We start from the raw sequence: 18,558 nt of genomic DNA, 5'->3' as shown, positions 1-18,558 counted from the left end.
TCAACAACAATCAAAGATAATTAGTAATTTTTGTATCTTCATTGTTTGTCATTTAGATCAACTTTTTCAAATTGATTTCTAATTATATTGGAGTAATGTGTTGATCTTTTCCATTTTAATTGTTGATCCAAAAGCTTATCAAGTTCCAAAATGATTTATAAACAATTGTAATCCTTTTATCGCCATTTTATGTTGATCTTTGTTTTCTCCACTGAATCTGATTATCCTTCGAGACTTTTAATCAATTTATAATTGTAGATTAATTCACAAAGTTTGAAGGGAAATGATCACTTTCATTGAGCAAAGTTAATTGGTTCTTTCATGGTTTTCATTTGATAATCAATCGATTTAGCAAGTCAAAAATTGTTTCTCCGTCGTGTTAATCAAATCAATTCAGAGAATTGAGAAATTCATTGAACAATTGAATCAACACCAAGGATAACAACATTTCCAAGTTTGCAATTAGCAGCTTTTAATAATCAGTAACAATTAGGAAACTCTTTGATTTTCCAACAATTAAATCAGCGGATTGATTTGTTTTTCCTTTTTACATCTCATTGAAAATCCATAACATTGGAAATCTAATGAAATTGAAAGTAGTAAAAGTTGATAGAAAGACGAAAATTGACTTGAAGAATAAATTGTTCGTCAGTAAATCAGTTAAATCTGTTAATCAAATCGGATTAATTAAAGATGATTAAAGATAATCAACAGGTTGTTGATCAACAACAAAGAAAATGAAAAAAACCGAAAAAATTTTCGCTCTTTTTTGGCTGAAAAAAAGAAAACCGGAAGCGAATTCGGTTAATATTTAGCCTTGATTCTTTACCGGAGCAAGCGGAGTATCATTTAATTTTCTTTGTTTTAATTGTTTTTAATTAATTTTAATCATCCATGTAATGGTAACTCTGATTGAGGATACAATCATCTTTGGGTAAGTGTTGACACTGATTTACAATCATCTCATTAGAATATCTGATTAACTTTCTATTGGTAAAATGGCCTCCAAATTGAAAATCTCTCTCATTGTTTCCCTTTGTTGTTATGTCACTTTATTGTTTATCAATTGCAATTTAATTAATGTTTATTTAATTGACATGTGGTTATGTTTGATTAAATGGTTTTACAGTTGCTAATTATTCACTCACTTCGAGTTTCGACCTTTTAATTAAGTCAATCATTTGAAAAGAAAAGTGTCAACATTGGACATTTTTTTTTCTTTTGCTTATGTGAAACATTTTCTCTTTTTTCTTGGATATTCCTCTTACCCACCTTTCTTTTTTATTCTTTTTCATTCTTCATTTTTCTTCTTTTCTCCTGTATTTTTTTTTCTTTTATTAATTCTGATATTTACTTTCTTTTTTCTTTCTTCTCTCTCTCTCTTTTTTTGTCTTTTCTTTTTATTTTCTTCCGACGCTTCTACAGTGATCACTTCCAGCATGAAATCTGATTACCATCGGGGAACTATTGTATTGACCAACGGAATTCACAATAATATTCATCTAATACAAGAGAAATCCCGTCACCATATTAATTCTGTTTCTGTGATTGAACCTGTCAAATCAACTTCAACCTTAATAACATCTTCAGGATCATCATCTGGAAAGACTGTTGTTGGTTATACCAACGGTTCCCAGGTCAAAGGTTCTGGTAATATGTCAGTTCATGATGATCAAAGGATTACCCATAAAGTTAACCTGGCTGCCGCTTTTCACGATCACATCTCATGTACGAAATTACCTTCCCAAATAAGTAAAAATGGCGGTGACATTAATTCACTTATTGGTGCTTCTCTTAGCAATGGTTCCTGTATTGACACCAACAATTCATTGTTCGGTGCTGCTGCAGGTTCCAGTAATGAGGATAAAATTCAAATTAAAAAGTAAGTTGATAAACACAAAGACATGAGAAATTATTCTTATTCATATTCACATTCTAATTTTAATTTTTCTCTTTCTCTCTCTCTCTTCTATTTTTACTTTATTCTCTCTACAGGTTAAAAGATATGATCCTCATGCAATTAGATCTAATTCAACATCAACAAGAGCAACTACTCAAAAAAGAGCGGCAGCTACAAGGTTTAAAACAAGATAGGGAAACATTATGTGTAAAAATAGATAAAATGGAAAATCGTCTTAACTTTTTAACTAAAAAATTATTAGAAGCAAATTCAACCGAAACAACATCACCAGGTATAAGTGACAATAACACTCATCCTGAAAGTATTCAACCACAACAATCAACAGCATCATCTACATCTACATCTACATCAACAGAATCATCAACATCAACATCAACATCAACAGCCTCATCTACATCTACATCCACCTCAACAGCAACTACAACAACTATTTCAACATCAGAATCGTTAGCAACATCATCGACAACCACGACAACCACAACAACCACAACAACAACATCAAGTAAAAATAATTCAACCCAAGTTAACAAAGATGATATTTCAGTGTCAATAGATAGTAAACCGGCCAATAGTGAATCAATTAATAGCAATGAAGAAAACTCTTCATCACAACCAAGTAGTAAAAAACGACGACGAACGATTTCTAAAAGTGGTACTAGTACTCCAAGTGACCAGCAACAATCTGTAAATAATGTCAATTGTAAATCAACAAGTACAAATATAAATGTTCTGGAAACTGATGAACCATATGATCTCTATAATTGTCGTCAAGAGAAAAGTGTAATCCAAAGGCTGGAATTGTCTACAAACGATACACCAATTAGAATTAATCAAATCGAGGTACCTTCCTGGAGGATAATCAATTTACCAGATAGTAACTCAACTGTTGGAATCGAGGTATTGTACCAATTTAATTGATATCTGCAACTCTTTGGTTGTTCATATAACTAAATTTTATTTCTATTCTCCAATTTCAGAATTTAGATGATGACACTTTCCTTAAGAGACATCAAAAACTCGAAAACGACGAAAAAAGGAGAAAAAGGTAACAATTAAATTTTCACTTTCATCGATTATCAAACAATTAATCTCATCATTTCTCTTAATTACATTCAGATGGGATATTCAAAGATTAAGGGAACAAAAACTTAACGAAAAACTGAGATCTGGTCGATATTATTATTCTGCTGTTAACTTCGATAAACCGATATGTTCGACGGGTCAAAGTAAACAGCTCGCATTGGACCTGAAAAGCTTCTTCCAAGATCCGAAAGAAGGTGAAAATCAATTCTACAATTAATCGTAATTAACTAATTGACTTGAAAAGATTCTAATTTGTCCCAATTATTATCTTCTTTATTTCCAGTGCAATTTATTGAAGTTTCTGATAAGATTCCAGTTATGGCATTTGGCCTTCCAATTCCAAAATTACCGCCAAAGTAAGAGTTTTGGATTTTTCTCTAATCATTTGATTAATTATGATTGTTAATCAATTATTAATCTAAATTTGTTTCTTTTAATCTTACAGACCTTTCACTTTACCCTGGTTAAAATCATCTCGTCAACCCTGAAATCGTTAAGATGACAGAAGACTGATTAATTTAATAAAATAGAATATTTTTGTCAATCAAATTGAATCAACATACCGATGGTTAATCAATTCCAATCAACTCATTGTAAAAACTAAAATCAATTTTGATTTTAGGTTACAACTTTGAAGAAGTGAACAAAAAAAACTGAAATCTTGTCATTTCAAGTTTTAGGAGATTATTAGGATTTTCATTGTAAATCTTTTCAACTAATCAAATCAAATATACAACATTTATGTAAATGTGACAAAAGAAAACATTTTAAATGCATGTCATCTCAAATCAGAGTTTTTACATCAATAGTCATCAAGAAAATCTAAACAATTTCCTAAAGAAAATCCTTCATTAAATTTTAATTTCTCTTTGTTTTTCTGCGCCTCGTTTTTCTGCAGGTCAAATATTTCCTCAGTTGAAACTTGTTGTAAATTATTGCTTCTATTTTCATACTCAGCATCCTGATGATTGACAAGAAAAAAGAATAAAGAAAAAATATTAGTTATGCGAAGAGAAAAAAATTCAAAATTCGATTCCAATAAAGCTTACAATTTCTCCACACAGGACAACATTTTCTCCTCGAATTAAAATCACACCGATGTCAATATCAGCGTATTTATTTTTCACATGAATTCGTTCAATTGATCGATGGAGAACCAAATTAGCTGGAAAAATGAACAGAGAAAATGATTAGAAAACAAAATGAAAAGAATCTTCATCAACACTCATCAAGTGAATGTAGTTGAGAAAAGAGAAAAAGAAATTTCAAACAGTATAGTTACCGAATTGATCAATGCTTCGTAAAATCCCGATAATAGAACGACCATCACGAAGTAGAACCATCAATTTTTCTGTAAAAAAAATTAAGAATTAAAAGTTATTCCAAATTGTCTGAAAGGCGAAAAAGTGAAAACATGAAAAAGCGAACTCACTATCAAGAACTTCGAGCAAACTGGCAGTTCCAGGTAAATATGGTTCCATCTTTAATACTGAACAATAAACAGATTAAATTACAGGAAAATTCAGTAAATGGATCAAATCATTTAAAGTAAAATCACTTGCAATTAAATCGGTTTTCAATCAACAAATAAACAAACAAACAAATGGAAAGACTCAAGATTGACTTAACTTTTACACTTTCAGCTGATTCTTTCTCGGCTTACGAGCACAGCTACACATGCAAATTAACTTAATTGTTCAATTAATTGTGTTTGTTTACATTAGATTAGGTTAGGTTTTCACTATTAAAGGTCACTAATGACTAAGAAAGGCCCGAAGTACCTGAAACAATCAAATTGTCCCACAATTAATTCAATGATGTTTGTCAAAAGCTAATGAAAATTTGTCTCGAAAGCTAAACAATTGACTCACAATTAGAAGAAAACAATTTTTAAACTTCATTTATCTTAATTATCTCTTCAAGAGTAATTAGTTGATCAATTGACAAATGAAACAATTAAAATTTTGTTGTTTTCTTTAAATTGTAAATCGATTGTTTATCTTTCGGAACAAATTTTTATGTATTAATGCTCCCCAATTGTTGATGTTTCCTTTTCCGTTTTTTCATCAGTTTTGGTTTTGTTAAATTGTAGAAACTTGTGTTTTCATTTTGCTTAATTGTAATTTAATTAAACTAATCATGGTGAGTAAATTGTTTTTTTGTTTTATGTTGATTATTCGATTGCTAATTAAACTGTTTTGTTGTCTCTGTTTTCTTTTTTGTTTAGGGTCGTGTTCGTACCAAGACTATTAAAAAAGCTTCACGTGTTATCATTGAGAAATACTATACAAGATTGTCTTCAGATTTTCATACCAACAAAAGGATATGTGAGGAAATCGCTTTGATTCCTAGTAAAAAGCTTAGGAATAAGATCGCCGGTTTCGTGACACATTTAATTAAACGTATTGAGAAGGGACCAGTTCGTGGAATTAGTATCAAATTACAAGAAGAGGAGAGAGAACGTCGTGACAATTATGTTCCCGAAGTTTCAGAAATTGATTTGGATGTGATCGAAGCTGATCCAGATACTATGGCCATGTTGAAGATGATGAATATGGATGATATTCCAAGACTTCAACAGACAAACCCTACTGTGTATAGAGGTTAATTAACTAATTATTATTATATAATTTACTGTATCATCTGATCAACACTTGGATGGTCATCATTTTTGTCTCTGTCCCTGACTTTTTATTCAATTAAAAGCTTATGGACTTGACAAACAGTCAATCTATTTCTCTAATTATGTATCATCGGAATAATCAAAACAAGTGAAACAAATTGTTCATCAGCTGAACAGTTTTATTGATGAGCCGTTCGAAAGGAACAAAATATTTTGTCATTTAGTTTAACTTGTTGAAATCTCCCTGATTTTAGTAATAGAATCAGCAAAGAATTAGATTGCGAATGTTTTTTTTGGATTTCTTAGTTTTCTTCTGTTATAATCAGATGAAATGATTAATACAATTTTAAAATTCTTTTTAAATTAGTAAATGAAATATATAATTTCTGTTTTTTAGCTTCTCTCAAATTCATTTGGTATAATAAACTCTGTAATAAAGAGTCTTAGATCTCCAAAGAGAATAAGAATTGTCAAATTTAAGGTGATAAGCACCTTTTCCAGGATAAGCGTGACTTCCAGCGAAAACCTCCTCATGACAATCCCTTCGATAAATTGGTAAAATAACTGCGGTTGGAAGTTCATCAGGACTAATGCACTTTGATGAATGCGAACCTTTTTCCGGATCAGTTGCTGGATTACCTTCAATGTTTGGACCAATACATTCATCTTCTTCATCTTCATCATCATCCTCCGATTCTGAGATATGAACTGAAACCTGAGTTCCAGGATTTTTGGTCCATTCGAAAAATAAACCAAACCCAATATCATAACTGTCGGTAGCAAATTCCCAGAATATACAAGTTCCCTCAGGGTGAGTTGGAACCCGAACAGTAACAATCTCACCATGACCCACCTTAATAATACCATCGCCATTGATTGAACGAATTGACTCTTTAAAATTAACAATATCTTTGGTTGTCCACATTCTCGGACTTTCAACTGAATCATAATCTTCTGGACCACTTTCATCGATATCTCCCTCGATCTCATCTCCATTGGCTCCAACATCCTCACTATTTTTCACTTTACCAGTAGTTTCATTTCCTTCAGATCGGATTGTACTATGACCTCGCTGGTCAATAAACTGTGAGAATCGATTGATTGATTAGTCGGTGGGTCAACACTTTCATCGGTTTTCTCGGTCATTTTATATTTTCTAAGTGATGATTTATCCTCTGGTCCTTCTTGAAAGGTTGATTGAGTTAAACTATTGATTCTGATTAAACTGGACGTTGGAGTGGCTGATGATGGTGATGAATAAAATCCACTGGACGAAGATGGTGATGAGACGCTCTTAGTTGGCGAAGAGGTGGAATGCAAATTGTTAGAATGACCTGTCGTTGATTGGTAATAAGTTTGGCCATCCTCTTTTCGTATTAATGGAGATTCAAGTTTCTGGGATTGGGATGATGAAGGAGAAGAGGGTGTTGAAATTGATGATCGACCATTCATCCTATCGCTAATTAACCTTTGTTGCACAATTTGTTGCATATATTGCTCATAATGTTGCTCTTGAAGTTTAGTGATTAAGATTTTCTGTTGATCTAAATCGTTTGGATATTGTTGCTCAGCGTATGATTTAAATTGAACGAAGGTCTGATTGTTGAGAGCTTCTTTTATGGCACGTCTAAGGGATAAAGATGAACAATTAGAATTACTAGTTAATAGCTCATGGAGATAATAGTAAATGAAAAAGAATCACAATTTAAGAGAAATGATCACCAAGAGATATGATTTACAATGGAAACTACAATCAAACGAATAGGATATCAATGAGATTAGATTGCGAAAGGATAAAAAGAAAAGATTGACTGATATAACTAAATTGAATATATAATAATCGTCAGTCTAAAGATGAGCAAAAAAAAATGGATGAGGATAAGTATAAATATCTTCTCATGATGATGGATAACTTGGTTAGTTAATCGATCGAATCGACTCAGTTTGATTGTTGTAAAATCACTAGAAATTCAAGATTAATCTGAGTCAACGTAGAATTGGATAGATATGAAATACATGGAAACACAAATACGCAACATTGTGGACAATTGAAACACTGAGAGATGAGAAAAATACCTTTGATCTTCTTGTATAAAATATTCTTCTGGGTGTTTTCTATTCGAATCATCTTCTTCCTGTTCTTTTCTATTCTTCTCTTGTTCCTCTTTATGCCTTTGTCGTTCTCTTTCCTCCTTCTCCCTTTTAAGAGTCTCGAGTACAACCGCATCAATTTTGTAAGAATCTTCAAGAAAAGGCTCAAGTGATTTAGCTTCAATCGCTGGAAATAAAAAAGAAAAACAAAATACAAACACAAATGAGAATAAGAAATGCAAACAAAAAGAAAATAACAAACCGAATGAAAAGAGAAAAACAATAACATGACTTACCTGAACTAAGAAAAAAAAAGAAAGATCCATTTCTGTGGTACATTTTATCTCCAATTGCATAATTTTCCTTATGCAGGTTAAATGAGCTGGCTAGGAATATGCTTCGTTCCATGTTTTCATTGATCACACAAATAAATTTCTCCATTTTCTTCACTATCAATATTAATTGTTGTTAAATATTGAAAGAAAACAATATTCCTATTAAAGGTTCAATCCATTTGTTTTGCTGTCAATCCAATTTCTCCAATGCCATCTAGCTATTCATTTCTACAACGTGTTAGACTTGCGCGTAATTTTAACTCGAGGAAAATTGTTGTGGTACAATTAATTGATTGAATTGATCACAAACAGAGTAATGATTACAAAAGGAAAATAAAATATCATTTGATTGAATATTATTTAAACAACATATATAGATATAAAGCAATTGATTAATCTTTTCATGGATGGCAAGATATTAGTGTATCAGTTGGCGTTGATTCCTTGTGGATTCATCTATGGATATTGTGGATTCATTTAATTGCCTCGTTCGCTGGATACATTTTGGTTTTTCGGTATTTTCGGTAAGGCTCAAGATACATGTATGTCCGTAAGCTCAACTTTTCTACTTTCAGCTGACATTTTTTCGGCTTACGATTACAGCTACCGAATTTCTATCGATTCGAAATTCGGATCCAGTCCGAGTTTCTGGAATCGAACAAGAGATGGCGCTGCACATCGAATTTCGAATAATGTGAAGCCAGAATGTTTTTTCTTTCTCTCTGGTGGAGCTTAAGCTTAACTATATCTCTCTCTCTCTTTTCCATCCAATTGTAACCCCCTGATTCTTAATTGTTGGACAATTAAATTAATTTTAATCGTTTAATTACCAATTCTGTGTACAGATAAATGATCTATACATGGTATTGTTCAAATGACCGCGTCATCAACTTAATCAGTTCTTATACTGGTGAGTATTAGTGATTAATTAATTGTCTCTCTGGTCTCAATTTTTAGTCAGATGATTTTCTATCTTCTTCTCTCTCAGTCTTTTTTACTCTCTCCCTTTACTCTCCCTCTCTTTTTTTCTTCTTACTTTTGCCTCTTTTTTTCTCTCTCATCTCATCTCATCTCATCATCTTTTTTACATTATATTGGTTATAAGCAAACATGAGAACCATATGATTTTACTATTTGTTTCTAATCTTTTTACTTCTTGTCTTTTTATATTCTCTCTTTTGTCTTGGATTCGAATTTCGAATTTTTTTTTTTGATTGTATTCTTTTTGTCGAACTTTTTTTTATTCTTTTTTTTTATTCTACTTTTCTTTTCTTTCTTCGAAACAGAAAGTTGTACATAATCTTTTTCCCCTCTATTGGCTGTTCCATCTCATTATGAAACCTGGTTCAAATCTTAAATTACCTGAGAAAATGATTGATGTTACAGAGGGTTGTTTAGTCCCTGTTAGGATGAAATTCACCAATGAATGGCACATGGGTGAAGTGATTAGTATTAAATCTGGTGAAATTGGTGAAAATCTTTATTATGTGCATTTTATTGATTTTAATAAGCGTCTAGATGAATGGGTAACCAAAGATCGTATGAATTTGGAGAAAATTCATTTACCAACAAGGGAAGAAGCTGCTTTAAAATTACAAGAGATGCCAATATCACCAGAGAATAGAATACCTTCCGTAGAAGTAGAGGAAATTCAACGAATAACTAATAATAATAATAACAACAGTAACAACATCAACAACATAAACAACAATACCAACATCAGCATTAACATAAATATCAACAGTAACAACAATTCAAATTCCAATTCTACCATCAATAGTAACAATAATTCTAGTAACAATAATAATAGTAATAGTAATAGTATAGTTTGTCCACCAATTAGTCCTGTAAATAAGTATGTTCTCGGACCCAAGAAAGGACGTGGTCGAAAACGTAAACTTCCATCTTTCACCTCACAACCAGAAAATTCTCAAGACCATTCACCTAATCTTTGGGCTGGTGGAAGTGGTGCAGTTGTTGCCCCACGAACAAATGGATCCCTATCATCTCATAATCCTGATGACATTCTCACTCGAATTCGTAATATTGATTTGATTGAGATTGGTCAACATCGAATTAAACCTTGGTACTTTTCACCTTATCCTCAACGTTTAACATCATTACCATGTATTTATTTGTGTGAATATTGTTTAAAATATGTAAAATCAAGAACCTGCTTGATTAGGCATTTTACTAAGTGTAAACTTCGTCATCCTCCCGGAAATGAGATCTACCGTAAAGGAACAATTTCATTCTTTGAGATTGATGGAAGAAGTAATAGGATATACGCTCAAAATTTGTGTCTACTTGCCAAATGTTTTTTAGATCATAAAACTTTGTACTACGATACGGATCCCTTTCTTTTCTACATAATGACCGAAACCGATGATCGTGGTTGTCACATAGTAGGATATTTCTCAAAGGAAAAGGTTTCATCCGAGGATTATAATGTTGCGTGTATTTTGACGTTACCACCTTATCAAAGGAAAGGTTATGGTAAAATAATGATCGAATTTAGTTACGAGTTGTCCCGATTCGAAGGTAAAACTGGAAGCCCTGAAAAACCGCTCAGTGATCTTGGTTTACTTTCATACCGAAGTTATTGGGCTGAAACAATATTGGAATTAATTATTAGCCTGAAAACACCGGAAGGAGCAGTTCGACCTCAAATTAGCATAAATGAAATCTCCGAGATGACAAGTATTAAAAAGGAAGATGTGATATCAACCCTTCAATTTCTTAATATGATTAACTATTATAAAGGAGAATATATAATTACATTGAGTAAAGAAGTCATTGCCAGTTTTGAGCGAATTTCTATGAAACGCCGTTTGAGAATTGATCCTCAAGGTCTAAATTGGACACCTAGAGATTGGACGAAAAGAGGAAAATGGTGATTTTTTTTGTGTATATAATTTTAACGCTGGTTAAATGGTCAAATTAATTTGGACACTTAAATTAATATGGATTCAGGTTCGAGGAGGTGATCAAGCGACAAGAGCAACTTCGTCAACTCCATATGAATGTAACTCTCTCGCTGCCGAAAAGAAGAAACAAAATCTTGGACTTTTTAAATTCTATCCTATGGATTTCTCTGTTGAAATATTAATAACTTATAATCTCTCTCTCTCTCTCTCTCTCTCTCTTTTCTCCCAATCCATGTCCCTTTAATCATCAGAGAGTCTTAGAATTTTCTTCTTTTCCCTTCCTCTCTATTTCTCTTCTTCATCGATGAAGATGATATTCTCTATCTCTATCCCTTTCCATTTCTCTCTATCTCTCTTTCTTTCTTTTTTTCTCTGTAATTTTTTTCTCTCTTTCCCTCTCTATCTATCTCTTAATCATACCATATGAACAATCGAAATCATGTTTCTGTGTGATGATAATTGAAGAAAAAAAGAAAAGAAAACACACCATGTACAAAGCAACAAAACACTCACATTTTCAACTTTACTTTTCTTCTTCAATAGATTTTATCATAATCTTAAAACAATTATCAGAAAAAATTTAAATCTAAATCAATCAATCAATATCACAACAAGATAGTAAAATTTAATTGAAGAAAATTATTTATATCAAATGAACTGAAAAGAAAAATATATAGATTTTTTATTCCAAAGTAATTACTAAGCTAATTAATTCTCGCTAATTAATATGGTCTCCTGGATTCTAAAATTAAGATCCATTTTCATTACACAAACTACTGAACTTCGGGTCATAACGCGAGAATAATTTTCGATATTCGGGCTTCGTCCCAAATACTGAGGAATCTCGTTACGAAACAAAGATAATCGATACAAAGTTCATCATTAAATCCTCGGTGACAGAATAACTGAATTAATCTAAAAGGCTAAATCGACCTTCTAGATAAGTCTCATTCTCTGGTACATCGATCCGTCAAAATTAACCCAAACATTTGCATGAGTTGAATGGTACATTTCCGAATGCAGGTCACTCGATTTCTACCGAGCTCTTTTGTATAATCGCGACATTTGGAATCGAACTAGTCTTAGTTGAACTAACTTACTGGTAAGATGAATCGAGAACTTGACAACTTGAAACGAAGGTGTGATAATCAGGTAGCTGGTCACTTATTTCACCGACGGTCACATTGGTCAGTTTCTCGCCGTTTTTACCGTTTTTCGTGAATTCAAACGGATATTTGGTAAAAAAGCACAGAGACAATGAGGGAAGTTCAGTTTCATCGGGATTTCTAATATAAACATTGGTCGTTGTTTCAAATTGAAGAAATATCCAAGTAACATAAAGAGCTTGAATGAACCCACCAGAGTAACTGATTAACTTTACAAATCGTAAATAGTAAAAGGCCACTTTACCGCAGATAAACAATTAACCCACTGGGTACATAAACAAAACTTTGAGGCAAATTTGTCGACGTTAAAGATTATGAAAACAATTTGATTGTAATTATTAGTATTTTAAACTCTAAATTGATTGTTACGAAATTTTTACTACCAGTTGGAGATTTTATTGATTAGTTCCCATCTTTGGGAAACTTTAACTGATTGTTAGATTTAATTATCTTCATTTTTCATTCATCAATTTGGTAAGAAAGGTTTTCAATGTCAACGTTTATAAAAACTGTTGGCAATTTATTCCTTACAGTGTTTCCTGATTAAAGAAATTAAATCTCCAAATGAGAAATACTTTTTTCTTACCAAAAAATCATGACAATTTTATCGGCATTTAATTGATTGATTTCAGAATCTCGAATTCTAATTTATTATTATTATTATTACCACGCGAAGTACCAACCACTTCACTGCGATAGCTTAAGATGTACATGTAATTTCAGTCAGAATTTGCAGTTCCAATCGTCCAATATTTCATTAATCCATTTGCGTTGGATTATCAATTGGGATCAACTTTCAACAACAAAAGTGAAAAAAAAACTTTGATAGTTTCATGATAACAATGAAAAGGGTTGATAAACGTGAATTGATTGAATCAAGATGATAAGGATGATGATCAAGATGAAAAAGAGGACTTGATTCTGATTTTTTCTTAACGATAATTAAAGGTTGTAGTTGGTTGATTATATGATGTAGATGATGGTTGATGTGATGTGAACGGACTTTGATTATATAAAAGTTTAAAGCCAATCCACTAAATTCATGAGCTGTCATAGTATAGTGGTTAGTACTTCGCGTTGTGGCCGCGACAACCCAGGTTCGAATCCTGGTGACAGCAACGATACCTTTTATTTTTCGATCGTTCGGACGAAATCCCAACGAAAAAAGATCATTAATCGATGACCGATTCTTTTGGGTGACAATTGATAAGGTTAAAAACTTTTATCAAGTCAAATCACAAGGGTTTTCTATCTATAAGTGGTCATTGGACTTGAGATCGTTGAGTGTTTTTTTCCTTTCGGAATCGAGTGACCTTAAAGGACTAGAGAGATAAGAATTCATCTTTTCGAGTGGTTGATCGATCAGCCCAATGAGAATCTACTATCAGCACATTTCTAAACTTGCTAATCACCTCAAGAACTTTTTCTTCACAACAAAATAGTAAAATTTAATCGAAGACAATTATTTGTATCAAATGAACCGAAAATTACAATTGAAAAGAAAAATATAAAGATTTTTTATTCCAAAGTAATTACTAAGCTAATTAATTCTCGCTAATTGATATGGTCTCCTGGATTCTACCATTTTCAACATAACTCGGGTTATAATTGCGAGAACATTTTCCGATATTCTGATCATCGAGGCTTCAGTCCAAAGACTGATGACACTCGTTACAAAACAAAGATAATCGATTCGCTTTTGAACTTCAACATAAACAACCTCCGTTTCGGTGCCCAAAGGATAGGCCACATTAATAAGGAAAGTGTCATTGTCTCTAAAAGGGGAATAAAACTGTGAGGCCATTATGGCGTTGTAAAGATAATCGATACAAGGTTCATCATCGAACTTTCGATAACAATAGTCCGTATAATTGGACTCGTCTGAAAGTCCAAATCGACCTTCTCGATAAGTCTCATCAGCTCGAACATATCGTCGGTTGATCCAAGCACTTGAATTGGTAAATGAAGTTGACATGATACATTGTCGAATGCAGGTCACTCGATTTCTACACGATTCTTTTGTATAATCTCGACAATTGGAATCGAAAGGAGGTGGAAGCTTATGAATAACGGTTCTTTCAAAAGTGACCGTTGCTAGATTATTATCACGAGTATCGAATTGAAGAAAAGCGGGATTTCCAAGAGATTCATCAAGATCTTCTGAGGTGTGGGTCAAAAAGATTCCAACTCTTTTAGAAGCGATTTGAGTGACATTTAGAACAACATGAACCATCCACTTCGAACCAATTTTTTTCTTCTCATACATAATCGGTTCATCCATATTCTCAAAGAGAGTATAACATTTAGTATATAAGCTAAGGTACTGGACAATTGGCTTTCGATATTGTGATAAACATTCTTGGTACTGGTAAGATGAATCGAGAACTTGACAACTTGAAACGAAGGTGTGATAATCAGGTAGCTGGTCACTTATTTCACCGACGGTCACATTGGTCAGTTTTCGCCGTTTTTACCGTTTTTCGTGAATTCAAACGGATATTTGGTAAAAAAGCACAGAGACAATGAGGGAAGTTCAGTTTCATCGGGATTTCTAATATAAACATTGGTCGTTGTTTCAAATTGAAGAAATATCCAAGTAACATAAAGAGCTTGAATGAACCCACCAGAGTAACTGATTAACTTTGCATATCGTAAGTAATTAGAGGTAAACTTTAATTTCTCTTGTAAATTATTTCCACAATTAACTTTACCGATGGTCCTTTTGGCTGAATATCTCATTGGATTACGTTTAATGAAAGTAAATTGTCGTAATCGAGACCAATTAGATTGTGGTTTAACTGATTTAAATTCATTCTGTTCAAATGAAGATGACATTTTTTTTTCTTAATTCATACAATTGAAAAAACTATAATCACTTAGATGAACAATTAACCCACTGGGCACATAATCAACGGTTAATTTGATTCCAATTTGCTTGTGTTGTTGATCGAGAGAAACTTTTGATTGTAAATATTTCAAACTCTAAATTGATTGTGAAGTTAATTGTTGCAAAATTTTTTACTACCAACGGAAATGATATTGATTAGTTCCCATCTTTGGGAAAATTTAATTGATTGTTAGACTTAATTATCTTCATATTTCATTCAGTAATTTGGTTAAGAAAATTATTTCAATGTCAAGGTAAAACTGTTGACAATTAATTTCTTACAATCAATTTATCCGGAAATATTATTGATTGAAAATTACTCCAATTTATTGATTGCTGACAGTTAAATGATTCATTTTTACCTCTCAGTTAATTAATATTGATACTTGGTAATATACTTAATCAACTTACTTTGTTTACAATTAATTTTATCAGTATTAATAGTAATTATTATCAATAACAATGTCAACAATTAAGTAAAAGGTTTGGTTAATTAAAAGATTGACTTGATCATAATCAATGATCAGTTATTAATTTATCAGTCAATTAATTCAATTTTATTACACCTTGGCCTAATTGTGTAATCTAATTATTAACTAATTGTTTCAAAAATAATTGCTTATTAATAGTAAAACCTTTCACAATGTTTGATTGATTCAGTTATGCTTTTAATTAAACTGTTGATGATTAGTTGATTGTGGATATCATATTGATATCATACTTTTAATGGATCAGTTAATTGTTTCCATTTTTGATTGAATAAGTTTTTCTTTTGCTTAATTAGTTGAGATAATTTTACAATTCAAGGCTAATGATTGGTAGATCGTTTTGAAATAAATATGATAGATTTAAATTGTGATTTGGTTAAACAATCAAATTAATTTTGATGTTTCGTATTTATTTTTAGTCATTTAATTGTTTATTAGTTTTTTTGGTTTGATTATGACTTTTGTAGTTAATTTTTTTGGCGATTGCTCTGAAAACCATTTCAGAATTGACAATTTATGACAATTATTACTGAGAAAGAGTAAAATTGTTACAATTGTTTTCAATCATCACAATAACAATTGCAACATAAAAGGCAAGATTTTTCAATAATACATCACAAATTGGAAACAATTAACAAATAATTATCTAAACAAGTCTAACTGAATGTGTTGAATTTCAATCCTTTTGATTCGGTTTTTTTTGGTGTTCTGGTGGTTAATTGTTGTTTTTTTTGGTTGATGATCTCTATTAACAATGAGGAAGCGTTGGTGATGAGCATTTGATGATAAGAACTTATTTACAGTTATTAATTAATTTCGACGAAAGAGATGAAAGGGGAATTAGGAAATCAGAATGTAAATTTACAAATAATTATTTATAAGATGTAAGAACTTAATTTCCTTTGGTAGGGATTAAGATTTTCTCTTTTAAGCTAATCAATAAATAGTAATTATCTAATCAAACTAACAGCAGCTCCTAGAGCCCAACTTGATTCAACCCCTTTAACTTTTTTAACAACGTTAATCTCCTTTTGCCAATCTAAATCGTAACCAGCGTTAAGAAGATTAGTGATATACGCAAGATCCAAACAGATGAAAGGATTTTCAGCAAAGATTCCATTGATTCCCTGAACTGGTGCATCATTGAACATCATGAAATTTGAATTGAATTGAACATCAGGTTGTCCAGCTACAATTTGTCTGTTGGTGTTTGGATCAGATTTGTCAAATTGTGAACCACAAAACATTTTAGCGGCAAGATAATAATCTTTTACCCTGAGGCCTCCACCATTTTGGGTTGCATTAACTAGTCCAACGTCTGAAGCTCGGTCATAATAGTAAGAGATGGCGTAAATTTCTCGATTAACTAATTCTCGTGGATGATTAAATATAGATGAACCACCTTGATTAGTGACATAGTCTCGAGCAATTTTGAAACAATCACCTTCGACTCCTTCAATAAGATAAGTTCGACCTTCAAAAACCCAACTTGTCTTTGTATTTTCCAGGAAACATGGATGATTAACATGGATAATATTATTCTTACTCATTCCACCATAAGTACCATTGGTCAAAGATCTTTGAAGAATACCCTTTCGTGAAGACATTAAACCAAAGCCAAGGTAAGAATGAGTGTAAAGTTGTTTCTTTGTTCCAATTAGATTACGTTCAACTATAAATCCTTCAGGTGATTCATTAACAGTTTTCTCTCTTATGGGTGGAAAGGTGACTTGAGTTGATCCACCGCCAAGATCGAGATGGGCCACAGAGTTGAGATCATTATTTAAGAGATTCAATAAGAAATTAATAGTAAACCAACCAAAGACACCTTCATCTTCTCCATCCATGACAGTTACCGAGGAATCAGATTCCATCTTAAATGGATGATCCAAATTACGGAGGAATGTGTCAACCTCATCAAGAATTGCATCAGCCTGATCACCAGGTAATAAACGAAGACCAGCCGTTGCTTTAACTGTCAATGGAGTTGATGATCTTTTACTAATTGGTATACGTTTAAAGGCAATTTCAAGTAATGGAATGAGACTATTGGCAGCCTCTTTTGGTTCATCAGCATAGGCTGAAAGGCCTGGTTTTACTTGTTTGAAATCTTCATTCAACAATTTAACCTTTTTACCACCATTTCGTAGATTTGTTATCCTAAAAGTGAACACATGAATTCGAGTTCCGGTACTCCCTGCATCAAAGACAATTGAATGAGTCTTATAACTGGTTGAAGCTTCAATAAGTCGACTTGATCGACTAGAAGAGACGATATTCTTTGGGTCGATTCTTTTCTCAATCAATGATGATTCCGGAGATGAAGGTGATGAAGGTGAAACAACTGATGAAGATGAAGTAAGAGATGGTAAAGCAAACGGGCCAAAACCAACGGTAATAAAAGTTACAATTAAATAGATTGATATCACAAGAATAAGTGGCAATACTGTCGGATTTCTTGGTAGCCTGTCCATTGGATTATAATCAAGTTGACTGGTTGAATTATTATTACCTTTGGATAAGCGTCTGTAAACCAATGAAGGTGAAGCTGTTGTAGCAGCAGAACTAGTTGACAAAATTGTCTTACTAGAATCATTTTGTAAACGTTTAGTGGTGGTCATGGTTATAGTATATAAATAATCAGCTAATTAATTGTAAATTATTTAAATTGACAGTTAACAAAGGACAAAAAGAGTTAACCAAAATGATGGAAAACCTGTAGAGAAAAGATAAAGAGAAAAACAAAATTCAATGATAAATTTATCATATGAAGAGAGAGAGAGAGAGAGAGAAAAAGAAAAAGCCAATCATATTTAAGAATTGATGAGAATAGCAAATACTTACGCAAATTGAATTGACCATGAAGCACAATTCACCAAAACGAAAAGTGTAACAATCAATTAAATTTACAATTAGAAACCTAAGAGTAATTAGATGAACAATTATAATAAATAACTAATTAGACATTAGGCCTTATAAATGATCGAGAAAAATCATAACATCGTAAGTGCGCATGCGCAGTTTCCAATATTCGTTT

The 18,558-nt window shown here is 32.0% G+C and overlaps 6 protein-coding genes and 1 non-coding gene across 7 annotated transcripts; 4 read left to right on the top strand and 3 right to left on the bottom strand.

Moving 5' to 3' along the window:
- Positions 1–784: 784 nt before the first annotated feature.
- LOC128390675 (uncharacterized protein DDB_G0271670-like) lies at positions 785–3,568 on the top strand. Its single transcript, XM_053350431.1, has 7 exons — positions 785–934; positions 1,426–1,882; positions 1,996–2,818; positions 2,899–2,966; positions 3,038–3,198; positions 3,288–3,360; positions 3,450–3,568. Exons 2-7 carry the CDS (start codon positions 1,440–1,442, stop codon positions 3,490–3,492), a joined length of 1,611 nt encoding a protein of 536 aa, XP_053206406.1. The 5' UTR covers positions 785–934; positions 1,426–1,439; the 3' UTR covers positions 3,493–3,568.
- Positions 3,569–3,671: 103 nt separating this feature from the next.
- LOC128390686 (U6 snRNA-associated Sm-like protein LSm1) lies at positions 3,672–4,907 on the bottom strand. Its single transcript, XM_053350443.1, has 4 exons — positions 4,437–4,907; positions 4,287–4,355; positions 4,054–4,169; positions 3,672–3,965 (listed from the first exon to the last, which is right to left on the bottom strand). Exons 1-4 carry the CDS (start codon positions 4,483–4,485, stop codon positions 3,807–3,809), a joined length of 393 nt encoding a protein of 130 aa, XP_053206418.1. The 5' UTR covers positions 4,486–4,907; the 3' UTR covers positions 3,672–3,806.
- A 149-nt stretch (positions 4,908–5,056) lies between these two features.
- On the top strand, positions 5,057–5,734 carry LOC128390688 (40S ribosomal protein S17-like). Its single transcript, XM_053350444.1, has 2 exons — positions 5,057–5,146; positions 5,232–5,734. Exons 1-2 carry the CDS (start codon positions 5,144–5,146, stop codon positions 5,610–5,612), a joined length of 384 nt encoding a protein of 127 aa, XP_053206419.1. The 5' UTR covers positions 5,057–5,143; the 3' UTR covers positions 5,613–5,734.
- A 38-nt stretch (positions 5,735–5,772) lies between these two features.
- Positions 5,773–8,484, bottom strand: LOC128390691 (protein TMED8-like). Its single transcript, XM_053350447.1, has 4 exons — positions 8,015–8,484; positions 7,704–7,905; positions 6,752–7,254; positions 5,773–6,695 (listed from the first exon to the last, which is right to left on the bottom strand). The coding sequence occupies exons 1-4, from the start codon at positions 8,157–8,159 to the stop codon at positions 6,037–6,039; spliced, it is 1,509 nt and encodes a 502-aa protein (XP_053206422.1). The 5' UTR covers positions 8,160–8,484; the 3' UTR covers positions 5,773–6,036.
- Positions 8,485–8,762: 278 nt separating this feature from the next.
- LOC128390677 (histone acetyltransferase KAT5-like) lies at positions 8,763–11,654 on the top strand. Its single transcript, XM_053350432.1, has 2 exons — positions 8,763–8,963; positions 9,340–11,654. Exon 2 carries the CDS (start codon positions 9,388–9,390, stop codon positions 10,948–10,950), a length of 1,563 nt encoding a protein of 520 aa, XP_053206407.1. The 5' UTR covers positions 8,763–8,963; positions 9,340–9,387; the 3' UTR covers positions 10,951–11,654.
- A 1,538-nt stretch (positions 11,655–13,192) lies between these two features.
- Positions 13,193–13,264, top strand: Trnah-gug (transfer RNA histidin (anticodon GUG)). The gene has a single exon. It is a non-coding gene; the product is annotated as a tRNA-His (tRNA).
- A 2,622-nt stretch (positions 13,265–15,886) lies between these two features.
- Positions 15,887–18,558, bottom strand: LOC128390674 (ectonucleoside triphosphate diphosphohydrolase 5-like). Its single transcript, XM_053350430.1, has 2 exons — positions 18,366–18,558; positions 15,887–18,237 (listed from the first exon to the last, which is right to left on the bottom strand). The coding sequence occupies exon 2, from the start codon at positions 18,140–18,142 to the stop codon at positions 16,472–16,474; it is 1,671 nt and encodes a 556-aa protein (XP_053206405.1). The 5' UTR covers positions 18,143–18,237; positions 18,366–18,558; the 3' UTR covers positions 15,887–16,471.

The sequence above is a fragment of the Panonychus citri genome, unplaced genomic scaffold, assembly GCF_014898815.1.
Source record: "Panonychus citri isolate SS breed McGregor unplaced genomic scaffold, ASM1489881v1 Contig00125, whole genome shotgun sequence".
Taxonomy (NCBI): domain Eukaryota; kingdom Metazoa; phylum Arthropoda; class Arachnida; order Trombidiformes; family Tetranychidae; genus Panonychus; species Panonychus citri.
Note: the sequence above shows the minus strand (reverse complement) of the source record. Positions and strands in the feature narration are given on the sequence as shown.